Raw genomic sequence first — 27,039 nt, forward strand, 5'->3', positions numbered from 1 at the left:
ACTCTTTCATACTATTTCCTCCCTTTTCTCTTCCACTTGGAGTTTGATGCCTCTCCCCCCCCCCCCCCCCGCCACCGCCCCCACAGCCTCTCCCTGTTCTCTTCTGCATTTCCCTGAGCAGTCTTTTTGTACACCTAATCAGCTGTCCATTTCTCTAAAAACTGACTCAAGTTATGAGAAACTGCTCCTTCACAGCTTTGCCAATGCCACCACTAGCAAAGTACACAAAATAAAGCTGTACCCAGGTTGATAAAGAGCACGTGTAAACCTCTGGTATCATTCACCAGGCTTTGATTACATGACTCTTCTCTTGCTGTATTTTCCAGTTCCGAGAGGGTTACAAAACTTTGCCAGGATTCAGATCGGCGACTGTGACACAGTTCACGTAAGAATGATGTAGTTTGCTCATTTCTTTTTTTAATGAGGGCAGAATTCAGAATACCAGGAAAGGAGACGAAACATCCTTGGGCTATCATGTGGGGTGCTCAGCAGGAGCAGCTTGATAGAGGTGAGAGCCATTACCAGACCACAGTGGTGAACAGGAAAAGGGAACACCATGATGCATCCCCCTACCCTTTACAGATGGACCTCCTTAGCAGTAAGGAAACACAAAGGTGTGTGCATCTCATGTGTACCAAAATTTTACAAACAGAAATACATCTGTAGTTCTGAGAGTTTGAAATGTTAAAGTGGAATTATATCAGATAGTGATATGAAAGACATTACTAGAAGATCCTGCTGGGTAGACGAGATTGCAGGTTTTCTGGCGTGCCTTGAAGGACTCCCCTGGAGCCTGGAAACCTTGTGGGTTCAGCTCATTTTCCCCATCAGGTCACTTTTCTCATTTATATTCCCGGGCAAGGAATATAAATTCTCCTTTATATACCTTGGGCTGTCCATTAACATTTGAAGACAGGCTTATTTTTAGCAGATCCTTGAAGATAAGAGCACCCGGTTGGCTTCTGCTATTTTTGCTTTTCCATGCCCTAAGCCACAAGGATCAGGACTCTCCTAGATCAATGACTGCTTTACTAAACTGAGTGGTCTCTATGCAGCAAAGGCAGCGTGGTTGTGAACTATGAGGTCGAGCTATCATCGGCACCACAGCCTGGATCATTTCACAAAGCCAACGAGCAAGTCACACAGAGCCTTAACCAGACTTACAGAATGGACTACAACTCCTTCCAAGGAACGCCGAGCAGTAAGTGGACCCCACTTCATTATTGCGCAGTGTCCACTTGGGGTGGGCATGGTGATGGTGTCGATTAAACCTAGGAAGTCTGCCACAGAGGTTCTTGCATGTCTGTGTGTACTGCTGCCTAGTCACGACATCATCAAGGAAACAGAATCAGCCTAGAGGTCTGCCAACAAACAAATGGATAATAAAAACTCAGTGTGTATGTACAATGGGATCTTCCCGGGCTGTCAAGAAAAATGAAATTATGAAAATTCCCGGGAAAATAGATGAATCTGGAAAAATACGAAGCCAGGTGAACCAGACTCAGAAAAACAAAAATTGCGTGTTCTCTCTTATATGTAGATCCTAACATTTAATGTGTAAAAGGAAGGCAGAAAGGACACTCCCAGGGGTAGAAGGGTGGAAGTGGGGGATGAGGGAGAAGTTTGGGAAGAGGAGACTCAAAAAAAATTATTTTAAAATGCCATAATGGGCCAGACATGGTGGCAAGCACCTCTAATCTCAGTACTCGGGAGGCAGAGGCAGGAGGATCTCTGTGAGTTTGAGGCCAACCTGGCCTACAGAGTGAGTTCCAGGTCAGCCAGGACTTCAAAAGAAACCCTGTCTTGTGGTTGTTTGGCTCGAACTGTTTTGGGGGCACCCAGACAGGGGGATCAGGATCCATCCCTGGTCTATGGGTAGGCTTCTGGAATCCGGTGCCTGTGGTGTGACACCTTGCACAGCCTTGGTGCAGTGGGAAGGGACATGGACCTGCCTAGGCTCAGTGTGCCGGGCTCTGCTGACTCCCCATGGGAGACCTCAATTTGGGGGATGTGGGGATGCGGGGTGGCTTGGGAAAGAGGGCAGGGGTGGGAGGAGGGAGGAGGGGGATCTGTGGGTGGTATGCAGAATGAGTAGAAAAATTCTTAATAAAGAAAAAAGAAAAGAAAAAAGAGAATATGGATATGATAAGATAAAAAGGGAGATTATTGAATCTACTTTTAAAAAGAAACTACTTGTTTTACATAGGATAAGTAATGAAAATATTTGTCTGAATCTGTCAAATGATAATGGACTACACATTGTTAATATAAAAAAAAAGAAAAAAAAGAAACCCTATCTTGAAACAGACAAACAAACAAAGCCATAAGGAAATATAATACTTTGTATGTTTTTAAAAAATGAGGGAAAGGAGAAGGCCTAGGAAATCATGGGGATGTTTCTTATTACGGAGGCCTGGAGTGCTGTGTGCCATCTGCCCCTCCTTAACTAACACTGTTAGAGCCGGAGAGTCAGGGAGATGGGGACAGACAGGGTTTCTAAGAGAAACCCAGGACCTGTGAGTTTCCTATGTTCATATATTCAAAAGATCCATAAATGTAAGGCTAACACTGTGGTGGACGGGATGGGGGGCGGGAATCAGAGCAGATAGCGACACTTAGTAGGGTTCCGTTGTTGCTTTAGAGGGTGATTCTCAGAGCTCATCTGCACTACATTAGCCCTACAAAGACCCTTCTGCACTTTACCGACACCTCAACCCTGGATGTTTCTGATGCATGGGGAGGCTTCCAAACTGCTGTTCCAGATCATTAAAAATAGTGGTGGAAAATGCATGACTTTCGATGCTCTCTTCCAGTGGGGTCCAGACATGGGCTCTGGTGTGTCAGTAGGCAATGGGACCATTGTTACTCGAAGAGTGGTAGGAGGAGTCTGTGGGCAGCACCGTGACAGGCAGATGCTGGGAAGAGCCCTCAAGAGAGGGAGAGGAGGCGAAGTCTGGAAAGCCGGGTCCATGGTTTACCTTCATTGATGTGTTACCCTCACACTTTGTCTTTGAATTCCCAGACGAAACGAAGTTCACCGTTACACCGGAAGTCATCTTTGAAGGAGACAACGTCACTCTGGAGTGTGAAAGTGAAATCGTGTCCTCCAACACATCTTGGTATTATGAAGGAAAACACTTGGACATGAAGGATGGCAGCAGATTCTCCATTCACACCTCTGTCCTCAACAACATGAGCTTGGTCTCCCGCCTCATCATTTATAACTTCACGGAGCATGATGCAGGTGGGTTTCCTACCTGAGACTTGTGGGAGGAGCTGAATGGTGCACTCAGAGAGGCAGCCCACAGAACAGAGGACGGGGGTGAGCTGCCCACAAGAAGCCTGATGGCTCATATTCCAAAATGGAAAATGCATCCCATGGCATTCTTGTGTGTGTGTGTGTGTGTGTGTGTGTGTGTGTGTGTGTGTGCGCGTGTGCACGCGCAAATGTTGTGTGAGTGTGTATATATCTGCTAGGAGGCCCTGCTGGTCAGAGGTTACAGTCTACCATGGCCTGGCAGCTTTCTTTGAGCTTGGCAACATGAACGACTGCCTCCCCCCAAGCCCTGTTCTCTACCTGACCGTATTTGGAGACTGTCCCTAGGCCCAGATCCCTGACTTCTCTCTAGTGTGACCCTAGACCCAGTTCCCTGCAGAAGCTGTCCCGCTGCTGCCCACATGATAATTAGACATTGTGCTGGGAGCCTTAGGATAGGACTGCGCTTCAACAGAAGCTTGGTCAGCTTCTGAATATTCCTTTAGGGGTCCTTGCATCAAATCTCAGATGCCATGATACATGGGGGCTCAATTTTATTAAGAGAAATTCATAGGAGTGATAATAATTTATAATTTGATGTATTCTTTACAGGTGAATATCGCTGCAAGCTGACCTTGGATATTTTTGAATTTGGGGACTCCAGAAAACTAGATGTCACCCCCATTCGGATTTTGGCCAAGGAAGAGAGGAAGGTGGTGTGTGATAGCAACCCTATATCTCTGAACTGCTGCAGCGAGAACATTGCAAACTGGAGTAAAATCGAATGGAAGCAGGAAGGGGAAATAAGAATTCTAGGTAAGAGTGGTGGATCAAGACCTTTTGCAAAGAGGGCTCTTTGCTTGCCTCTCAGCCAAGAAAAAGTGAGAGATCTTGTGAGCAGAGGAAGAATGACATTAATTCTGGACCATGAAAACAAAACCCAAAAAACTAGCTTCGATGTCAGCACCAGCTTAGACGCTCTACAGCAAACCTCCCAGAGTACTTGCATGCAAACAGCATGCTTGTGTCCTGGGCAAGATCCCAGCAGATAAAGACCTGAGAGGGAGTGACCCTAGAGACTGAGTCCATAGCATGGCCCACCCTGCCTTTTTTTCCCCATGATCCTCAGCAAAGCTGAGGTCATGGAGGTTTCACTGAGACCTGACCAGAGCTTCTCATTTCCATCCTACCGGAAGTCACTAGCTTACATACTTGCTTCAGCTTTTTCTGTCTCTCTGCTCCCAGCTTTCATTTCTCTGCAGACTTATTTCTCTTTCAGTTAATTCATGTCAATTCCTACTCGGTTTTTTGTATGTATATGTATGTGGGGTATGTATGTGTTTACACATATTGGACCACACAGTGCGGGGGGCGCACATGTGTAAAGGGCAGAGGCTAACACTGAGGTTCCTCCTTGAACGCTTTCCTTTTCTTGAACCCAGAGCTAAAGGAATTTTGCTAGTAGAGCTAGACGGATTGATCCAGGGATCTCCCATCTCTCCCTTCTGCACGCTGGGGTTACAGGCAGGCTGCAGTATTTATATGGATGCTGGGGACCTGACTCCAGTCCTCACACATATATGGAAGTGGTTTACCCACCGGTCCATCTTCCCAACACTGCTTTTGTTTTGCCCTGAGATCTAAACTGAAGTTCCCCACCCTCCAGTTTAGACTAATAAATGATAACAATAAAGAAAAACAGTAATGGTGTCTAGAGACATGGTTCAGCGAGCAAGAGCGTTGGTTGCTCTTGCAGAGGACCAGGGTTTGGTTCCCAGCACCGACATGGCTGCTTGCAACCATGTGAAACTCGAGTTCCCAGGGATCTGATACTCCGTTCTGACCTCCTTGGACACCATGTACACACGTGCTGCACAGATGCACCTACGGGGAAGACACTCAGACACACAACATAAACAAACCTTTAAAAAAAATGCTAAGTTTTGCAGAAATGTTAATCCATTAAAAAAAAAAACATGATTGCTAGTGATCACATCTAAACTTGGTCACAACTTTGAAGCTAGTAGTTTTACTTCCAGTGAGAAAATAAGGAAACTAGGATCCAGATTAAATTACTTTCCCAAGTTTATGACCCTATGAAAAGAAAGGAATTTGGGTTCTCCATTGATCTCATGTCACGAGGCTGGCGATAGTGACCAGCACTTTCTCCGTCGATGAGCCAGCTTGGATGGAGCTGCCAGAGGTTTAGACACAAAGGATCATTTGCAACTTAGAAACCATATGGGACCACAGCCATCTTTTCTTTTAAGAAACAATTGTATAATGTACAAACCTTTAAGGAAAAGAATCTTTGAACTAAAACGCAGTGCTACAAACTTTGTGAGTGCAGTAAGTGTATACGTTACAAAGTCTTTGCTCTTAAGACTATGCTATATCATTATTACTCTTTTAGTGTGGAAAAGTCCGTTTCCACCCACACTTTCCTGACAACCTCTAGTCTGTAAAGCACATTTGCCCTGCGGCATCTGATTAGACCTTCGATGACTGAGAAAGACATCTGGTAAACCTGAAAAATGTTGGCACGGGCCATTTAGTCACTTCCCTGGTTTATGAGGAAAAGGTGGCACAGGCATCCTGAAGGAGCTGCCAGATGGACGAGAGGCCTTGCATGATTCCCATGGCTCTGCTGAAGGAGCTTTCAACCCCGCAAGGTGACAGACCTTGCCCTCTGGCAGAGGAACCAGGAAGTCTGCAGTGGGATGCTCCGGGACCTCTCTCTCTGGTGACCCCTTTGCAGACTTTCCTAAGTCCTGCAAGACCAGCCAGGCTGCAGAACAATGGATTTCCTGCATAACTTGTTATCTCCCCATCCTGACCCCAGCCCTGGCCCCTACAGCAGCTTGATGAAGTGCTAAGTTCTACAATGAGAATTGCCGGTTTATGCACCCACGGCACACTGACCGCCTCACATCATCACACCACAGTCCTGCCTTCTGTTAAATTCCCAGTTGTCTTTTAAGGCTTAGAAGGACGTCCTATCCTCTGAAATCCTTTGTAGACACCCATCTGAAATGACGGCCCCTCCCCCACTATAACCTACATGCTGTACTGAATTTTCTTTTGTGGGACCTATCCTTGGGACATTCTATTATTCTGTCTGTTTCTCTATACATCTCACTCTGCATGGCTTATTGGCTTGCCTGTTGAGTGAGAAAGCTGGACTTTTACATTGGACAGGAAGAGGAGGGGCATCCGGGTCCGAGGCTGCATGGTGTGTTGAAAGCCGGGATGTGGTTTGGGTTTTGAGAGGATGAAGAAGCAGGTTCAGAGGAGAGGAACAGATTAGAGTATACTGTGCAACAAACGTTGCTACCATCTAGGGGTCTGAATCAGGTTTGTTTGTCTGCCAACTGAAGAATTCAAAGGCCCGAAAATATCTTGAGGGTTAAGGGTAGCAATGGGAGAAATCTCAGACGTGACAGACAGACAGACTCAGAAGCTGAAGAAGGCTTTCACAGGGGTGAGGAAACACACTCAGTAGGGCCCATCAAGAGAAAGCAAGACAAAGACCTTCTGCAAAGCAAAGGAGGGTCTTGGGAAGTCTAAAGCCAGATCCCTCCTCACTGGGGTTTTGAGAGGTTTTTCTTCTTCAGTTTAGGGCTGGTCAGTTGGAACAAAGACAGGGAGGCAGACAGGCAAATCTGTCCTACTACAGCCCTGAACTTGTTGGGCTGGTCCGCTGGTGGAGTGCGAAATGCTGCTGGGAGGAAAAAGCCCACTAGGTCTTTGTTTTGAGATGCCAAGCTCTTGTCTCAGAAGGGGCGGGGAAGAAGCTGGAAGCTTGCCATCTTCTGTTTGTCCTCTCCCCATCTGTCTGTCTGCCAGGAGTCTGTCTAGCTCCCAGTCCTTCAGAACCACACACTGTGTTAAGAACATCTGACTGGCCAGGCGGTGGTGGCGCATGCCTTTAATCCCAGCACTCGGGAGGCAGAGGCAGGCGGATCTCTGTGAGTTCCAGGCCAGCCTGGTCTTCAAAGTGAGTTTCAGGAAAGGCACAAAGCTACACAGAGAAACCCTGTCTCAAAAAGACCAAAAAAAAAAAAAAAAGCACCTGACTTCACTGTACACATATCAAGAACTTAACAGTAAAAGTTCGTTAGATGACAAGAGCTTTAGAACACTAACATTTCAGGGGGCTCGTGGTGTCTACTTATACTGGAAGCTCTGGAGGCTGAGGCAGGGGAATCGCAAGCTGAAGGCCAGCCTGAACTGTACAGCAAATTCAAGCTTGAGCTATATAGTGAGACCCTATAGCAAACCCAAAGCAAGTCAGGTATAGAAAGAAAGGGAAACCTTTATAGGTAGCCTAGCGAGTAAGTGGAAGCGTGAAATAATTGAGAATTGAGCCCCACATGGAATCAGTTGCAGAGTTCAGTCAACAAACAGTGGGGCCTGGGAGAGTGACCTTGCTTTGAGGGAGACAGCCTGGGTTCAGGAGTATAAGCTCAGAGAGCATTTTTACAAGTGAATGGAAGCACAATGTGAGGAAGTGCAGGTAATTAAAGTGGCCTTTAAGCTTTTAAATTTGTGTTTCTGCCAGTATCAGTGAGAGGAAACACTGGATGTGCGAGTTTTGTCTGGGGGGAAAAAATAAATAAATTGCACGTGTTGAGTTTGAGGTACCGGAGATGTCAAATCAACACTTGGGAATTTGCCTCAAAAGTTTCCAACCGGGACATTCCTCTTAGAGTAGTGTGGGAAGTCGTCCAACCTTGATTTATAACGGGAGCCAGAGCTGATGCTGTTGCTGAGAGAGTGAAGAAAGGATGAGCAGCAGTAGGGTGGGGTGGGGTGGGTGAGGTTGAGGACAACATATGCATTTAAGAGGGATGCTCAGGAGCAGTGCTTGGAAAGGAGGCCCAGGAGGATGAGGACAAAAAGACAAAGGAAGGAGCCTGAGGCTGAAGTCATCACAGCAGAAAGATGGCTGGCAGTGGGGAGGCTCTGGTGTAGATAGTGTGAAGAAAAGCCAGGATGGAGGAAAGAGGAGGGCCCTGTTGGCCTTAAGGAAGAACTTTTGGTAAAGTAGAGGGTCACAAAGGTCAATTTCAAAGATGTAATAAAAAATGGGAGTGGGAAACCAGAAGTAACAAATGCAGAAGCATCATGAAAAGTAAGGGGTGGGGATAGAGTTAGCTAGAGGGACTTTCACAAGAGCAGACTTGGCCTAAGATTTGACCCCTATCTGAGGGCAAAATTTTAGCTCTCTACAGTCAGTCAGCCTTGTAGAATCCTTAATGCAGAGGTGGCTCTCTTCTGAGAACTCGGTTCAAGGAAGGATGAACAGAGAGAGGATGTCTTCAGAGAGTTAGAAGTGATTTTGTCCAAGTAAAAGAAAGTGGAAATCGGTGGAGTGCCTTGAACTGACACTTGGGGAGGAACGTTGGTTGTAGGAGCTACTTTTCTCTTGCTGTGATAAAATAACCTGAGGAAAAAAACCAAATTAGAGAAAGCACGGTTTGCTTTTGGCTTCCAGTTCCAGAGCAGACACGGGTCCACCATGATGGGAAGGGCCTGGCAACCAGGAGTGCGCACGTTTCATCCACACACAGGAATCAGAACAGGAAGTGCGGCCAGGCTGAAAACCATAGAGCCCATCCACAGTGATGTACTTTCTTCAGCAAGTTCCCACATCCTAAACCTTCCCAAAGAGCAGTGCTAACTGGGGACTAAGTCTTCAAACACATGAGCCTGTGGGGGACATTTCTCAGTCAAACCACAACAATGCTCATGTGTCAACCAAAATAATAAAGTCACCTGTCTTAGGGTGACTACTGCTGTGATGAAATGCCATGACCCAAAGCAACTTGGGGAGCAAAGGGTTTATTTCACTCACAGCTCCATGTAACAGTTCACTGTCAAAAGCAGTGAGGGCAGGAACTCACGCAGGGCAGGAACCTGAAGGCAGGAGCTGATGCAGAGGCCGTAGGGATGAGCTGCTTACTGGCTTATTCCTCTTGGCTTACTCAGCCTGCTCTTTTATAGAACCCAGGACCACCAGCCTAGCGATGGCCCCACCTACCATGGGCTGGCCCTCCCACACTGATCACACATTAAGAAAATGCCTTATAGCTGGCGCTTCTGGAGGCATTTTCTCAACTGAGGCTCCCTCCTCTCTGATGACCCTTGTGTCCAGCTGACATAAAACCAGCCAGCACAGCACTGCTGATCAGCTACAGTTGAAAGACACTGACCCTTCAACTTACTCTGTGTTGTTCACTTTGGGACGGTGTAAATGTTTGAAGAATGTTTCAGGACAGCGGTAGTAGGTGAAGGGGCAGGGAGAAAATAGAGACTGGAGTAGGAAAAAGCAAACACAGGGTTATTCTAGAACCCTAGGCAAGAAGTAGGGACGGCTCGGAGGATGGGCTGTTTCTGGGGAAGGGAACGATGATTTTTGGAGATATAAAGCTGCCAGCAACTGAAAAAGTATGAAACTGAAGTTTCCACTAAAAAACTTGCTACGAATTCAGAGTCAGACAACCTTGATGTCAACAGATTTGTTTGTATCATTGCAGGGAACCCAGAAACAGACCTGGAATCTAGCTGCAGCACTTACACCCTCAAGGCAGATGGAACCCAATGTCCCAGTGGGTCTTCTGGAACAACAGTCACCTACACATGTGAGTTCGTCAGTCCCTACGGAGCCACAGGCAGTAAGAACATAGCTGTGACATTCGTCTCTGTAGGTAAGAACTCTTGCCATAGAATGTTTTGATAGGTTATGCTGCACTTGCCAATCAACAGGGATCATCGGTGGGCAAAATAAGGCTGGGCTTTCCCTAGGAGTGGGATGGTGGTCGGATGTCCCTCTATACCATTTCAAGTCAGGTGGAACCCATTTTAAATTGGGAAGGGTCAGGTGGGAAAGAGCAGCAAGAAACTAATCAGGTTGTCCTGATAAAAGAAGCAGACGGGCTGGGAAAGTAGTGTCGTGACCAGGTTAGTTCTGTTGTCATTGAATTCATGTGACAGCGAACCCCCTCTCCTTCCACAATTCAATTTCTCTTCTTTAAATTCCAACAGCCTCACTCACATCCCCACTACTCCTCAGTTCCTCTCCCGGTCTACCCATTCTAGAAATGACTCGGCAGGAAGTTGGGACAATGATCATTTGCCATTGTCCTGTGGTTGAATAAAAACCTTTGTTTCAATCTCTCAATTCTTAGTGAGGTTTTGTAAAGTATCATTTCTGATGTCATCCACACACAGGAATCAGAGAGACAACAGGAAGTGTGGCCAGGCTGTAAAACCTTAAAGCCCGCCCACAGTGATGTACTTCCTTCAGCAAGTTCCATGTCTTAAAGGTTTTGTAACCTTCCCAAAGAATATCACCAACTGGGAACTACATGTTCAAACACATGAGCCTGTGGGGGACATTTCTTGTTCAAACCATAGCACTGGTCATATGCCAATCAAAATAATAAAGGCATCATTAATCAACCAGCATTATAGAGTCACCACAGCTACAAACGTTTCTTTCCACCTAGCCTATGAAAATGAACCATTTACAGCCTTTTTGAGAAGTGTCCTGAAAAGCAGGATGGAAACAGTACCCATTTTGTCTCCTGCAAGCGTTCTATTACTGGGACTTAGTGTTTATACATCGAGAACAGGTTCTGGGGGCTCCTGTCCACAGCACAGCTCTCTGAGTTAGAACAAGAGTGCACAGGCATGGCAGTTTTCACTACAGAAAACTGCAAAGTTCCAGAATACCCAGGAGTGCCTCTAAGGCAAGCACCTGGTTCCTCTCCTGACGCTCATCACGGCTTCGCTCTTATCTGGAAAGCTGGGGCATATTGTAGAGGCCTGGGTAATCCTTGCTGAAAATCACTGGTCTGGTCATCTGACCTCTTCTGAGGACAAGAGAACCAGATTTCTGGTCCACGAGGCTTTGCTTTCTGCTCAGACATGGCTAGCCCTCAGAGAGCCATGTCCAGATCGCTCTAGTCAGGGAGGGCAGAGTGAGGGGCACACTGTGTCATGTGCACACTTTGGTGCTGCACCTCAGCATGAGAACCCTGACTCAGACACTGTGGAAATCACTGGCTTCTCTGGATTATCATTAAGAATATGATTCATATTGACTGGAGAAGCTGGCCTGTGGTGGTAGCTGTTCACCTCCATGGGTGACTGAAGCAAACGCCATTTTGTGATGTCAGTCATGGAAAAGACATGCTCCCAGAGAAGGGGAATGATAGAAAAAATATAAAAATAAACAGTGGGATTTTCATATCGGCATCTGTATCCACAATGGTCTCGACATTGTCAATAAACAATGTCCTACAAATCTGAGGGAATTCCCAAAATAGCAGTAATCAGTTACATTATATAACCTTGGTTCTAGTATTATATATAGTTAAAATGAAATAGCTATAAATAATATTAAGGTGCCCATACATCTCAGTCTGCCTGAGATAGTCTAAGCATAATTATTTGACTAGGGATCTTTATGATCTGTCCACTGAAAAAGCAGATCAAGAATTCATTCTTTTGTTTATGAAGCACTAACTGTATACTAGACCATTAGTAAATGCTAAGGATGTACTAACAGGGGACAAAGGCTGCCTTTTTTGTTGGGGACAGCTATAGAAGGAAATGAAGTTCCGTTACAGTGGTGTGGCATTGGTGGTACCCTGGTAATCATAGCTACCTTCCAAGATGCAATGCAGAATTATGGGGGTAGTGTTTAAAAAGTTGATATGAATCATTGCAAGAACCCAGTCCTCTATTTTTCCCTTGAGGGGTCACAGAGGAGGTTGGAGGGGAGCCTGGGTTAAACTAACATCCCTAAGTTTGCAACCTTTTACCCTGCTAATCATCAGGAGATAATTCCAGCTACAAAGGGGAAGTGCCCGAGGTCCTCAGGCATGTGATGGAAGTGAGTACAGTTCAGAGCACCACCGGGAACAGCCTAGAAACAAGTAAAGCCCAGGAGCAGCAAGGTACCAATCCCATGTTGACATCCGTAGAGCCAGGATGGTCCGTGTTGCTGTCTGTCTTAAGTTTCACTCCTGTGTCGATGTCATCAGAAAAACTAAACCTTGGATTTGTTGTCGGTTTTGTCTTGTCTCTTTTGTTTGCATCCCTTCAGCCAACCTAACAATAACCTCGGACCCAATTTCTGTTTCTGAGGGACAAAGCTTTTCTATAACATGCACCAGCGATGTGATTAACTATGATGAGGTATACTGGAACACTTCAGCTGGTATTAAAATCCATCCGAGGTTTTATACCATGGAGAGGTGTCAGGACAGAGCGGAGTCGGTGCTGACGGTGCAGACCTCCACCAGGGAGTGGAATGGTAAGTGATGGGCCAGCCCCTGCAGCGGGCTGTGTAGACCCCTGGAAATGGGCACCAACAGCAGCTGCCTATGAAGGCTCTGTCTCGGGACATGCCTATGATGGCTATATTAATTGCTTTTTGTGGGCGATAGGACAGTCCTTTGGGGGTAGATAGCATCCACCCATCTTGTGGATGCAGAAAATGATGCTCAAAGGCAATAATAATCATGGGGATACAAGCCAAGTTGTGCAGCGTGGAGTTAGTGTCTAAGCCCACAGCCTGCACCCCTGCCATCGTGACAATAGGAGTTGTTTCCAAGTCACCTTGCTAGGGCCTGAGAAATGGCTCGGGCAGTAACAACTTACCTTGCAAATATAAGGGCCTGAGTTCCATCCCCAGAAGCCTCATAAAAAGCCCAGCACAGTAGTGACAGCTTACAACCTCCACAATGGGACGCAGGGGTGGGGGTGGGGGTCATGACAGGTGGATTCCTGGAGGCTTGATAACCAGCTAGTCTAGCCTATGTGGCAAACTGCTACGCCAATGAGAAACCCTGTCTCAAAGAGAAAACAGAGGTACAATACTGGAGGTTGTTCTCTGAACTCCACATGTATGTGTATATACACATACACATGCATATGTGCACACATGTGCACACACACATATACACACACAAATAATAATAATACAACTTCACTAGATGCTTGGTACGACACTACCCAGATGTGCTACGAAAACTCTAGGAAGTGTTTATTTGTCTAGTTTTAAGTAGAGAAGTATTTGTACTTCCTGTTTATAGCTCTGTGCTGTTCATGTTGCCAGGAGATATGAGTCTTGGAAAGCATAAGGAATTGGTAGACCTGTGTGGTGACAGCTGACATCCATGGATCCTTTAAGATACAATACTCACTGTGCTAAGTACTTAAACATCCAGGGCAGCTGCTTAAATGGTGGTTTGTCCTCTGGTGCCATGGTGTCCTGGAGCCCAAGGGGCCACTCATTTAGACAGACAAGTGGGTGTGACACAGTCCTCCATCATGTCCCAGATCTTCAGAAACTCCCTCGTCTCTGCACACCACCAAATCCCCATTCTTTCCCTGGTTGTGGGAGAAGCTCAGAGTAGGAAGCTTGACACTCAGCTTCATGCTTAACCTTGGATAAGCCACTTGACTTGATTGGTTGGAGTGAATGCATACTTGCAAGAAGGAGAGTTATTGGTTAGTTCTCCAGACATGTGAAGTACCTAGGAGGAAAGTCAATCAAGCTCTCCCAGCGGCCTTACCCAAGTTTGGGAAGGAAAGCTAAGACTCTTCTTATCGTCAACAATGCTGAGTGATGACCACATTGCAGTGATGCCTTTTAAGACCAAGGACTTCACCCTGCCTCCCTTTTGCTCCCTCCCCTCAGGAACCTACCACTGCATATTTAGATACAAGAATTCATACAGTGTCGCCACCAAAGATGTCACCGTCCACCCACTGCCTCTGGAGTCAGATATCATGATTGATCCTTTGGAAGCCAGTGGTCTGTGCACCAGTTCCCATCAATTCAAGTGCTGTGTGGAAAAGGAGGAAAAGGAAGAGTACTTTGTGACTTTCCACGTGGATTCCTTATCCTTTCCTGCAGGTAAGAGGCAGGCCACCCCATTGTTAGGTCCCATTAGTTCATAGAAATGAGGTTTTACTCTTTAAATAGATATTGAAAAGTTCCCAGAGACGGAGCCACACTTGCTGTCCAGGAACGTAATCCCGGTTACTCAGGAAACTGATACAGATGGATTCATGTGCTAGGCCTGCCTGAGCAACATAGGGAATTCAAAGCCAACCTAGGCAACTTAGTGAGAGACCGTGTCTCAAAATAAAAGAATGGAAAGAGGCTGAGGATGTAGCTCTGCTTCAGGAGGTCCACGGCATCAGTTCTCTCGGTACTGGATAGAGACTTCATCAGGGATGAAATGTCATGGAGACTTCTTTGTTATCTTGCTTTGGCACATGGCTGATGACTCTCTAGTTTGAAGCAGAAACTTTGGGTGGAGCCCATACGTTCTTCTCCATCTCCACGCTCTCACTGTGGCCGACTAGACATTCTGATAACCCCTCCTTCTGTGTCCTAAGATAACTTGATAGAAAATGTCCCAGTAACCCTTCTAAATGCATGACTGGGCCGGCAAGACAGTAAGAGAGAAACAGCCAAGGACCAGAGACAGAAAGAAAGTAAAGTAAGACTCACACTCAAATGAAGGCATTTGCCATTATCAGAGTACCAGAGTCTTGAGCTTAAGGCTCTGGAAGACCTTGCTCTTTAAAACTTTTTTAGGCCAGGTGGTGGTGGTGGTGTACGAGACTAGCCTGGTCTACAGAGTAAGTTCCAGGAGAGCCAAAGCAGCACAGGGAAACCCTGTTTTGAAAAACTAACTCGTTTTTAAAGAGTTATATTATTTTATATGTGTAAGTATTTTTGCCTGCATCTATGTGTGTATATCAGATTTATACAGAGCCTGTGGAAATTAGAAGAGGATGTTGAGTCCCCTGGAACTGGAGTTATCGATGGTTATGAGCCACCACGTGGGTCTGGGGACCAAACCCAGGTTGTCTGAAAGAACAGCTAGTGCTTCTCACCCACTGAGCCATCTCTGCAGCCCCTGTCTCAGTCCTTTAAATGGAACCCTAGCCTGGTGGGAGCCTACCATATCCCACACCTGGGACAATGGCAGGATCTTCAAAGAGTATCATGCTCAGTAGAAGACCAGGGCAGAAAAACAAAAACCCATCAGTCATGGTTAAAAGTCTGGCTTCCTCTCTGGGTGGATGCTGTAACTTCCTTGCTTTCAGCCCACTTTGGATGCTGTTTGTATACTGTGCGGTATTTAAGAATGCTATGTTGAGGAGAAGTTAGCTTCCGGTTCTTTATTGGTAATCATCTTGCAAAAGTAAATAAAACAAAGTTCAAATCCTCTCTTGTCAAAAGTCTGACAACTCCGAATCTCAAATGCACACAGCTTGTTAATTCTTGAGAAAAATAGGCAAGGAAAAGGAAAAAAAATTATGCATGGAGACGGAGAGATGGCTTAGTGGTTGAATGTGGGGGCTCTCTGCATCCACCACAGCCAGCAGAGCAATGATCCATTGGCGTCAAGAAGGCAGTTTGGTTCGACACAACTCAGTAGCTGGTGTTGGTTCAAACTTCAGGAGTCTGACCCTGAGTAGTTTATTTTAGGCATATTTAAACAGCATAATTCGGTGAAAACATCCCTGGTGATAATTAATCCCATGTGCACAATGAGCATGCATAAATCTCCTTGAGGACCAAAGTAAGCTAAATAAAGGGCAGACATGACTACATCTTTGTCAAGTACATGCGACACCTTCCATAACGATAGGTTCTACAGATTGAGAAAAGCAAACTCGTGATAAGGGCTTAGGAAAGGATCCAGTGTGGTGTGGTCTCAGTCACACAGACAGTGCAAAGGTCACCAGGCCATTAACCTCTGCTCCCAGCCTTCCAGGCAGAGGACAGGTTACGCATCCCTTCCTTAAAAGGAACAACTCTGTGTATTCCTGGTTCCCCCAGTGCTTACCTGTGAGCACAAGGACCCCCAGGCCTCCTACAATTGAAGGCACAATTGAAGGCTCTTGCAGAGGACCTGAGTTTGGCTTTCAGCATCCCCATTGGGTAGCTTACAACCATCTGTAACTCCATTTCCAGGGCGTTTGGCACCCTCTTGTGGCATCTGTGAAATCCTCATGTACACGATGCGTATAAAGACAAGCGGAAACACATAAATCATAAGTAAATTAATAATAATAATAGCAAATAATAATTTAGGTGTTTATTTTAATGTCTAGAAAGGCCTATGCTATATAAAATGCAATGCATATAACACTAAATATCCTAAATGTGTAGCATAGATTGAAAAGGCAGTGGAAATTCAGAAAAGTAAGACTCCAGTTAGATAGAGAAGGCCATGTTACAGTACTGGATGGCAAAGAATCAACCCAGATATTGAAGAGTGCCAATATCTCCACATTCTGAGGCCAGTATGCATAAACTGGGTGCTTTTCATGTGCCAGATACTGAGACAAGCACTGGGAGACATGAAGATAAATGGGACTGGGTGGGGGACTTCCTCTCCTGGAGCTTCTGGGTTAGTAGAACAGAATGACCTACAGGCAAGAGAGAGGGCTGAGTTGTTAAGAACGTATACTGTGCTTGCAGAGTTTGAGTTCGGTTCACAGCACTCCCCTTAGGTGGTTCACAACCACCAGCAACTACAGCTCCATGGTGTCTGGTGCCCTCTTCTGGGCTCTGCAGGTAACTGCACTAACAAGCATACACAGACACCCATGGGTACACATCATTTTTAAAAACTTAAATAAATCTTCTAAATATAGAATGGTCTATAAAGAGGTGGTTATAAATCACTGTGAAGCAGGGTGCAATCAATACGCTGAGCAGGATGTGGGCTCAGACTGGAAATTATGAATGGCCTAAGTGACATTTGGGTTAGCATACATTCAAAGATGAATTCAGCTATTCTGAGAGCCAGAGGTTATTTTCACATAAATATGTGAAACCACACTAAAAATAAATGTCACAAATTCCCAGGAGAATCTGGGGCAGGTTTGTTCGTCTTAGAACATCTTGACAACCTTTGTGTCTTGGCTATCCAAGTTGTGAATTCACGTTCTCGATAACACTGTCTTTAGAGAAAGAAGTCAATGGCAAGCAAACGTGCTACAAATACAGTCTCCCGGCAAACGCACCGCGCTGGTGTCCCCAACACATCGATGTGTTTTGCCACTTTACCAATGCAGCGAACAGTTCAGTCAGGAGCCCATCGATGAAGCTTACCCTTCTTCCAGGTAAATGCACTGAAATTCCTTTAAAATCATATAATCATGAGCAGAGACTCCTCATTCAATGCCTCCTTCGCTTGGCTACTCCATAAACACATGTCAAATACGTTCACTGGGGCAGGCCTTGGATGAACCATAGGGAATACTAAAAGAAACAGAGGCCATGTTCTCTGGCCTCTAGCCTAGAGGTGAGATAGAGAGATGATTGAAGATGCTGTCACAGCTGCTGTGGCAGCCGTAAAGACAGAACTGTTGTGGGTGGCCAGAAAGGCTGCTTGGTTTTGGTTTAACTCTGCTGTTGATAGTGGAGAGGAGTCTTAGCAGATGAAGTCGTTCCAGGGCTGAACCCAGAAGGCTGAGTGGTTTGCAAAGCAGACTGGGCAGTATCTGTGTCCTGCTGGGATTCCCTAGAGAGAATGTCAAGGGAATGTGTCCTCACTAGCACTCCTTTCCTGAGAGAGAGCCATTTGAAAAGAATCGGTGGGAAGAAGAGGTTCCTGCCTTCCCCATCCTCTGTCACCACTGGGCCAGTGTGACCTGGCCTATTCTCAAGGTGACTGTGTGACTATTTCTATGTGAGTCCATGTAGAAGAAATCACCCCAGTCACCAGAGAGGCAAAGTGGTAAAGATGATTTCCTGGAAATGGGATCCCTGATAGACAAAGGTTCCATAATTCTTCTACCTAGTTTGTTTGGTTTACTGAACATTTTGTGGACATTCTGTCTCATATTGGTAACTGGGACCTGTCAATCAAAGTGGGAAGGCATTATGATCTTAAGACACTTGGCAAACAGGGTAATCTCTTATTTGGATGAGCATACATTAAGTTCTTATTGTTTTCCGTGGTTTGGATTTCCTCTACATCCAAAATGAGAGTTCAGGGGATTAAAGGTGGGCACGAAGCAGAAGGAAAAGGAATTGCAGATTATAGGAATGTGCTGTGGGTTGAAAGCAAGAAGGGGCTTTGGAAAACCAGGAACAGAATGAAGGTGTTTAGTTCCCACCAGGCCACTAAGAGCAAAGGCAGTCTGAACGCTAGCACCAAAGACCATGCAGCCTGATCCTGGTTCCTTCTTCCTTCTCTTCCTGTAAGTTGTCTCTTTTGAAAATTCTTATACGTGTTTTTAATAATCATGACAGGGCAGGGCAGGCAGATCAAGGGTAGAGCAATCTCCTGCCATCCACAGTAGCTCTGACTCTGTGTTGATCACAGCAGCTGGGATAGCATTTCTCCTCACACGCACGAGGTCAATCATCAGCCAGACAGAACTAAAGTGAGATGACTTTACACATGGACAGGCTTCTGAGTGGGGAACTGCCCACTTGTGGCTCCATGCTGGTGCTTAGAAATATTCAGAATTCAGGGTGATTCGGATCTCAAGTTTTTAAATTAAAGGTGTTCAACTTCTTTTTTTTAAATGTCACTGTAAGTTTTCGTTGTAGACGGCACTGTATAACACAAGGACCGTTTCATACAAGTGCGTAGTGTATACTGAGTTTACCCCCAACTTTCACCCCCCTCTTTCCTTCTCCCCCTCCCCCAATAGTCCTCTTGGTTCCCTTAGATTATTTCATCTCTACATTCATGATATATATATATGTATATACATAATTTTATGAATCTATATAAAATCTAGGAACCACAAATGAGAGACAATAGACAATATTTGTCTGAGAACAGCAAAATGTGCTTAATAGATCATCTCCAGTGGTGTCCAGTTACCCCCAAATGGCATAACTTCGTTCTTCTTTGTGGCCAAAAGAAATTGCTGATTGTCCCTTTCGTTTCCGTGTTTCTGACACAGGGGAGAACATCACGTGCCGGGATCCTGTGATAGGGATCGGGGAGCCTGGGAAAATCATTCAGAAGCTGTGCCAGTTCTCCGGTGTTTCCAGAAGCCCCGGCCAGATCGTCGGTGGGACCATCACTTACAGATGTGTGGGCTCCCAGTGGAAGGAGGAAAAAAGAGGCTGCATCTCGGCCCCCATCAACGGTTTGCTCCGGCTGGCCAAGGTGAACCTGGAACCCTTGACTCCAAGCCCTTGGGGAGGAGCATCTTCGTGGCTCAGTGGAGTTCTCAGCACTTAGGAAAATGAGCCATGCACCACTCACTCCAAAATACATGGCCAAAGCATGTTGTATTGGCTACTTTTCTAGTCACTGGGACAAAATAGGACAAAATACAGGATAAAGGCACCTTAAGGAAGGAGGATTTTGTTTTAGCTCCCAATCAGAGGGTGGAGTCCATCATGGCGGGGACGGCATGAGAAGGCTGGTCACACGGCATCCACAGTCAGGAGACTGAGAGAGAAGATGGCACTCAGCTTGCTTTCACCTTTTCATTCAGCCCAGGCCCCAGGCCCAGGGAATGGTACCATCCACACTTACAGCGGGTCTTCCCACTTCAATTACCCCAGTCTAGAAACTCCCTCTTAGTTGTGCCTAGAAGTGTGTTTCCATGGTGTTTCTAAATCCCAGCAAGCTGACAATCAAGGTTAACCATTCAAAAAATGAAACCCAGAAACACTTTAAAAACACTTAAACTTGAATATGAAGGCAACAAAGTATACGTGGTGCTCTAGGATCACCCAGATGCCTAAACTCAGCTGCTCAGCACCACCTGTCCAAGACCTACAAGGGGTGGGTGGTGTGTTATACTTGCTCAGTGATCTCTTTCAAATAGCTCTGATAGCAAAAAGCTATAACATTTTCATAAAGAGGTAATATAAAAATAAGATTCAATAACGAATAGTTTAATTAGGAAAATGTTGAAAGTTAACTACCAGATGACATTGGTGACCATTTCTCAGTATGAAGTATTTTAAATAAAACAAATATCTGTGTGTTCACAGAAAGGACACTCATCGAAGGCTTCCTATAGAAGACAGGATTTTTTTTTTGACTCATTCTTTTTAAAGAGTTAAGAATGTAGAGAGTTAGAAAACAGATATGTTCAGTAGATGATACAATCTCATCTGAGTAGAGATACTCTGAGACTAAAAGGGGACAACTCTTTTATTTTTATAATAGTATTTTTATTATAAAAATATAATCACAAAATTCCACCCCATTCCCTTTTCTTCCTCCAATTCTTCCCATGCCTCCTGTTCCCCTTTTTCTTTAACTTACATATTTATGCACACACACACACATACACACAACCTTCTCAGTCCATTCACTGTTGCTTATATGTATATGATTTCTGGGCTGACCACTTGATATTGGATAACCAATTAGGAAATCCATCCCTTGGGGAGACTCTTTCCTCTGCTCTCAGCATCTCTTAGTTACCTGTAGTTCTTTATCTAGGGTTGGGACCCCGTGAAATTTCCCCCTTACACGTTAGCGTATCTGTTATTGTTGTCCTTGTGTAGACCTTGCTGGGGCAGCCGTACTATGGAGATATCATGAGCGAAGCTTCCTTTGTCATTCCTAGGAGACACCCTCTCACAGCGTTTTCCAAGTCCCCTGGCTCTTCCAAGTCTCCTCTTCCTCAATGTTTCCTGAGCCTTACGTGCAGGAGTTATGTTGTAGATGTATCTACTGGGCTGGATGCCCAGTGCTCAGTTATTTTCTGCGTTTTGACCAGTTATGGGTTTCTATGATCATTTCTGTCTATTGCAAAGAGAAGTTTTGTTGGTGTGGGTTAGAAGCGACACTTATCTGTGGGTCTATGGGTAAGAATTTAAAATGCAGTTAGGAGTTATGTAGTTTAGTGAAATGGTAGTGTATGGTTCTCCTCCGAGATCTGTGACCTCACTAGCCCAGTTGACCAGGTTTCTAGTAGCAGGCATGATTTCCCTCCTGTTGAATGAGCTCTAATTCCAATTAGACGGTGGTTGGTTACTGCCAAGGTATGAGTGCCACTATTGCAACATCAGCGATATCTTGCCACATTGGTCCCCTTTGAGGTTCATAGGCTTCACAGCTATATAGGACTACAGTTCACTTCACTCCCTTGGCACCTTGCATAGGACCTTTCAGGACTATGAAAGTAAAAGAGGGCACTCCTAATAATTATATTGAGATAACAAATATAGAACAATAAAATAGGGGGGACAATCACAGTCACAATCAGAAGTATCAGAAGTACACAGGGAAAAAAGAATGGTAGGTGTGTTTCCATATGGACAAGTGACAAGTTTGGTTTACTTTAACCCTGTAGCAATCACATATATCATTCCTTTGTTTCTAGTTACATTTCAGGTTGGCCTGTGTTTAACTCTTTGCTTTCTATATGCATGAGAGCTTAAGTTTTTTTCACCCTGAGGGGCATGCACAGATAGTTTAAGGGCCAAAGGCTTCAACTTACAATATATACTATTGATTATGAGCATTGAGGAAAAAAAAAAGGATACCACAGCTTCCAGATAACCAGAATGAAAATATCTTCATTTGTTCTGCCTTTTTTTTAAACTAGGCATTGATCAAGAGCCCCTCACAGGACCGGAAGCTCCCTACATACCTGAGGGACCTTTCTGTTAGTTCTGTGAAGGAGGAACAGGATATCCGCTCATCTCCAGGGAGCCTGGGAGCCATCATTAGCATCCTTGATTTGCTTGCAACGGTTCCAACCCAAGTGAATTCAGAAATGATGAGGGTAAGTGCCCTTAAGCCTTGTGGGAGTTTGGGGTCTTACTTTCTTACACCCCTGGGCTTGTGTTCAAGAAGCGTTCCTTCTTCCCATGAAGATTCTTCTTTTCCAGAGCACTGATATGGATATGAGACTAGCGTAGCATGCTCTGCAGGCTATGACTTCTAGATTAGAGGGTTCTCAATTTCTTTAAAGAATCTCTGTTTTTGTTCCTTTGTTTAAATAGAATGAGTTCCTACTAGTTTTCTAGGAAAACTAGGAATTAAGAAAGTTACAAAGTTTGTACAAGGTGGGTGTGATGGTGTCAACTTGGCATCTAGGAGGCAGGGCTTTTGACACACCTGTGAAAGATTGGCTGGGCTAAGGTCAGTGTAGCTGAAAGTTTTCCTATGTCCCGCCTGGCCCACGGTCAGGACAAAAACATCTAACTACAGGCCAGCTTCAGAGAAGGTCTGTGAGAGAATGTCTTCATTAAATTAATTAATATAAGAAGACCCATCTTAATTGTGGGAGCACCATTCCCTAGGCTAGGGATCCTGGGTTATATAGGAGTAGAGGATGTGAGCTGAGCACGTGCGTGCTTGCATTAATCCATAGCTCTCTGTTCTTGACTGTGGATATAATGTGTCCAGTTCTCTTAAGCTCCTGCTGATGTCACTTCTTTGCCATGATGGGCTGTAATCTGGAATTGTAGGCCCCTAAGTTGTTTCCGTTGGGGCGTTTTGTCACAACAACACTTTTTACAGCAACAGAAAAGAAATCGAGACAAGATTCTCACAGGTCTTGCATTGAATGCGAACTGTGAGGTACTTGTTGTTTTGCGAGAAAGGAAAAGTCCTAAGAGTTCAAATGGAGAGGCTTTAATGAAGGGAGACATATGGAGGTAAGTCAGAATAAAATACCTGAGGGGTGGCAGGGCACTCAGAGACCAGCGCCTTTATAAGCTATTACCACACTATAGACAAAAGATTGGAAATCACACAACTGGAGTCCCGTGAGAGCTAAAGTCTTGGAGGAGAGCACTCTCCTCACAAGCTACAGATTTTGAAGTCCAGTGTGGTTTTTACCAGAGACAAGCTTGGGAGGAAGGGAAGAGGGCAAGGGGACACTATGGGTGATTATGTCAACTTCTCTTGCTCTCATCTTCCTGTCACCTGCCCCCTAGTGGCCAAGCCCAACAAGAGGCCAACAAGCATGGAGCACAGTAGCAAAGCTTTATGTTTATGGGTAGGGACAGCACAATCAGCAACCATGAGTTAGGTAGCTTGGGCAGAAATGTACTGTGTCACTGTTCTAGATGTGAATCAAGGTGGCTGCAAAGTCATGCTCCCTGTGAAAGTGCTGGAAGAGCCTTTCTCCAGCTTCTGGGGAAATCATTCATACTTTAGTTCCTGCAGCACCACTCCAATCTCTGTCCAATCCCTTTTCTCTTCTGTATTTTATGAAGATATTCTTGGAGTTGGGAGCCACCCAGATAATGCAGAACAAATCTTGTCTTAGGTTCATTGTTGCTGTGATAAACACCATACCCAGAGGCAACTTGGGGGAGGAAAGGGTTCATTTCAGCTCACAGAGGAAGTGAGGGCAGGAACTTGAGGCAAAAACCGGAGAGGAATGCTGCTTGGTGGTTCACAGGCTCCTGCTTAGCTGGCTTCATTATATAGCACAGGACCACCTGCCCAGGGAATGGCATTGCCCACAGTGGACTGGGCCCTCCTACATCAGTTAAGGCAACCAAAACAATTCCTCACAGGTGTGCCCACCTGCCATTCTGCTCTAAGCAATTCACTGATTGAGACTTCTTCTCAGACAACACTTGTGACTCTAGGCTGTGTCAAGTTGGCAGTTAAAGCTGACTAGAGCAGATCTTTAATGCAATTACATTTGTAAAGGCTCTCCGTCCACATAAGGTCACATTCTCAAGGTTTGGGTATCAGGATATACCTTGTTAGAGGCTGCCACTCAACCTGTTCCGTGGGCTTATTCTCCTATAGGTCAGACAAAGCAAAAATAGGGAGAAAAACTATTTTCAAGAGAAGGGAATGAATGAAAAGCATTGGACCCAAGCTTAAAAAAAAGAGAAAGAAATTGTTTATCAGAAAACAAAACTGCCCTTGGAAACACTCCCATAGCTTATTTGATGCTCAGGGCTAGAGCAGGTCTTCTGAGACTTGTGCTGATGACATGCCCCCTACCAAAACGCCTTCACAGGCTTGTGATTTAAAGTCAAGTCAACCAAGGGCCTAGAGAGATGTTTGTAAAATGTTTACCAAGCAAGCGTGAGACTCTGAGTTCAGTCCCCAGAACCCATGTAGAGAAACTGGGCACAGGGCTTGATCCCCTCCCCCCACCCAGTGCTGGGGACAACAGGAGGATCAATCCTTGGAGTATATCAGCCATGCAATTGCACCGAATCAGTGAGCTCCAGATTCAGTGAGAGACCCTGTGGACAGATGTTGTGAAAGAGATCCGATGTTAACCTCTGGCCAACGTTAACCTCAGTACCTTCATGCACACATATATATGTACACCCGTAGGCATACATATACAAAAATACAATAAGAACCCCAAAAAATCAAATGACAAAAAAACAAGAAATAAGATCCCTCCCAGCCAGCTCAGTAGGTCTTAGTAGTGATGGGGATGATTCTCATAGTCATTGTTACTAAATGCTCAGCAAAGTCCCACAGCCTTCTACTCCCTGCCTCTGTCATGCTCTGTCCTGAGAAAGCAAGGGACAGATCTCTGCTTGTGATGCCTTAGATTCTCTGCTTTTCCCCTTGGCTTATAGACGCCAACCAGTACCCAGAGAAATGCTGTTTTGTCTCTTTTATCTTGAAAAAACGGTTTGGTTCCCCCCCCTCCCCCGTCCATGTCACCTACAGGATGTGCTTGCTACCATTAATGTCATCTTAGACAAGTCCACCTTGAACTCCTGGGAGAAGTTACTACAGCAACAGAACAACCAGAGCTCTCAGTTCCTGCATTCCGTGGAAAGGTTTACCAAAGCGCTACAGCTGGGAGACCACACCCCTCCGTTCCTCTTCCACCCCAATGTCCAGATGAAGAGCATGATCATAAAACATGGCCGCCCCCAAGTCTACCAACAGAAGTTTGTCTTCGCAGACTCTGACCTGTGGGGTGATGTTGCCATTGATGAGTGTCAGCTGGAAACCCTGCAGCCCGAGGCATCGATTGTCACTGTGGCTTTCCCGACTCTCAAAGCCATCCTTGCCAAGGACGCAGAGAAAAAGACATCTTCCAGCAGCTTGGTGATGACCACCACCGTCAGCCACAGCATCAGCAAGCCGTTTAGGATCTCCATGACTTTCAAGAACAACCATCGTGCAGGCGGCACGCCCCAGTGTGTCTTCTGGAACTTCAGCCTTGACAGCTACACAGGGGGCTGGGACAGCAGCGGCTGTTCTATGGAGGATGACGGTCAGGACAACAGGGACAGGGTCTTCTGCAAGTGTAACCACCTGACATCATTCTCCATCCTCATGTCCCCAGACTCCCCAGATCCAGGATCTCTCCTAAAAGTACTTCTGGATATCATTTCTTACATCGGGTTGGGCTTTTCCATCTTCAGCTTAGCGGCCTGTCTAGTTGTGGAAGCCATGGTGTGGAAATCAGTGACCAAGAATCGGACTTCGTATATGCGCCACATCTGCATAGTCAACATTGCTTTTTGCCTTCTGATTGCTGACGTCTGGTTCATTGTGGCTGGTGCTATCCATGATGGTTACTACCCACTCAACGAAACAGCCTGTGTGGCCGCCACCTTCTTCATTCACTTCTTCTACCTCAGTGTCTTCTTCTGGATGCTGACCCTGGGCCTCATGCTCTTCTACCGCCTCATTTTCATTCTACATGATGCAAGCAAGTCCACCCAGAAAGCCCTGGCCTTTTCCCTAGGCTATGGCTGTCCACTCATTATCTCCTCCATCACAGTGGGGGTTACCCAGCCGCAGGAAGTCTACATGAGGAAGAACGCATGTTGGCTCAACTGGGAGGACACCAGGGCGCTGCTGGCCTTTGCCATCCCGGCATTGATGATTGTGGTGGTGAACGTGAGCATCACAGTTGTGGTCATCACCAAGATCCTGAGGCCTTCCATCGGAGACAAGCCAGGCAAGCAGGAGAAGAGCAGCCTGTTCCAGATCAGCAAGAGCCTCGGGGTCCTCACACCCCTCTTGGGGCTCACTTGGGGTTTCGGTCTTGCCACAGTGATCCAGGGGAGTAATGCTGTGTTCCACATCATATTTACCCTCCTCAATGCCTTCCAGGTAAGCCATATATCCAGGCGCCAGGATCTCAGGAAATGCCCGTTCTTGTGGGATGAACTAATGGTAGAAACACAAACATGAGGAGGAATGGGGAAGGGTTTGAATGCACGGGAGACCTAAGCATCAGAAAGCAGTAATTGCAAGCACTCTGCCTCCGTGGAACCTTGAACCTTTTATCAGCTGCATTATGACTGGGTTCCAAATGTGCCCGTAGTACAATTAGGACGAGAGTCACCCTTCTAAACTAGGTGATGCTGTTTACTCAAGATAATCTTGCCCTAGTCTTACCTTTGAAGTAAGAATAGCGCTGTCACTAAGTCAAGTCATGGCTCCAGTTAGTCTCTGTGAGCATCAGTGAGCTCTGGCTCTGTGAGAACAGACTTCCTGTTGGTCACTGTATCCCCTCCTCTCTAGTGCCTGATAAAGACCTTGGTCCTAGGTAGGTTCTCAAAAGCCAATGGAAGGAAGTAGATGCTGAGTACCATGTAGTTCCTCCAGAAAAACACATGGAAGAATGAAGGCCCTGCATATGCCAATCTATCTGGTGGTGTTCAGGTGAAGACGTTTCTTTGCTCTCTGGTAACATCTAGTCACTTACAGTGGAGGCCGGTGTGTTAGACAAGCTGTAAGAGAAAGGCAACAAGGAAGCATCTTGCCCCTGGGCGCTTGTGACAAAACCCATGAGTCCCAAGTCCGACCACCGTGTGTTATGAGCTACAAGGTTCTTAGCTAATG

The 27,039-nt window shown here is 45.7% G+C and overlaps 1 protein-coding gene across 1 annotated transcript in view; it reads left to right on the plus strand.

The window, feature by feature from the left end:
* Positions 1-27,039, plus strand: part of Adgrf5 (adhesion G protein-coupled receptor F5) — a 97,353-nt gene that overhangs the window by 64,977 nt on the left and 5,337 nt on the right. Inside the window, exons 7-18 of the mRNA XM_059282071.1 lie at positions 327-385; positions 1,056-1,201; positions 3,023-3,244; positions 3,869-4,072; positions 9,796-9,966; positions 12,103-12,222; positions 12,372-12,581; positions 13,971-14,189; positions 17,270-17,425; positions 19,226-19,434; positions 21,842-22,021; positions 24,901-26,304. Coding sequence (XP_059138054.1) covers positions 327-385; positions 1,056-1,201; positions 3,023-3,244; positions 3,869-4,072; positions 9,796-9,966; positions 12,103-12,222; positions 12,372-12,581; positions 13,971-14,189; positions 17,270-17,425; positions 19,226-19,434; positions 21,842-22,021; positions 24,901-26,304 — 3,300 coding nt within the window. The remainder of the gene's footprint in view (positions 1-326; positions 386-1,055; positions 1,202-3,022; positions 3,245-3,868; positions 4,073-9,795; positions 9,967-12,102; positions 12,223-12,371; positions 12,582-13,970; positions 14,190-17,269; positions 17,426-19,225; positions 19,435-21,841; positions 22,022-24,900; positions 26,305-27,039) is intronic.

This window comes from Peromyscus eremicus, chromosome 16_21 (genome assembly GCF_949786415.1).
Source record: "Peromyscus eremicus chromosome 16_21, PerEre_H2_v1, whole genome shotgun sequence".
Classification (NCBI taxonomy): Eukaryota; Metazoa; Chordata; class Mammalia; order Rodentia; family Cricetidae; genus Peromyscus; species Peromyscus eremicus.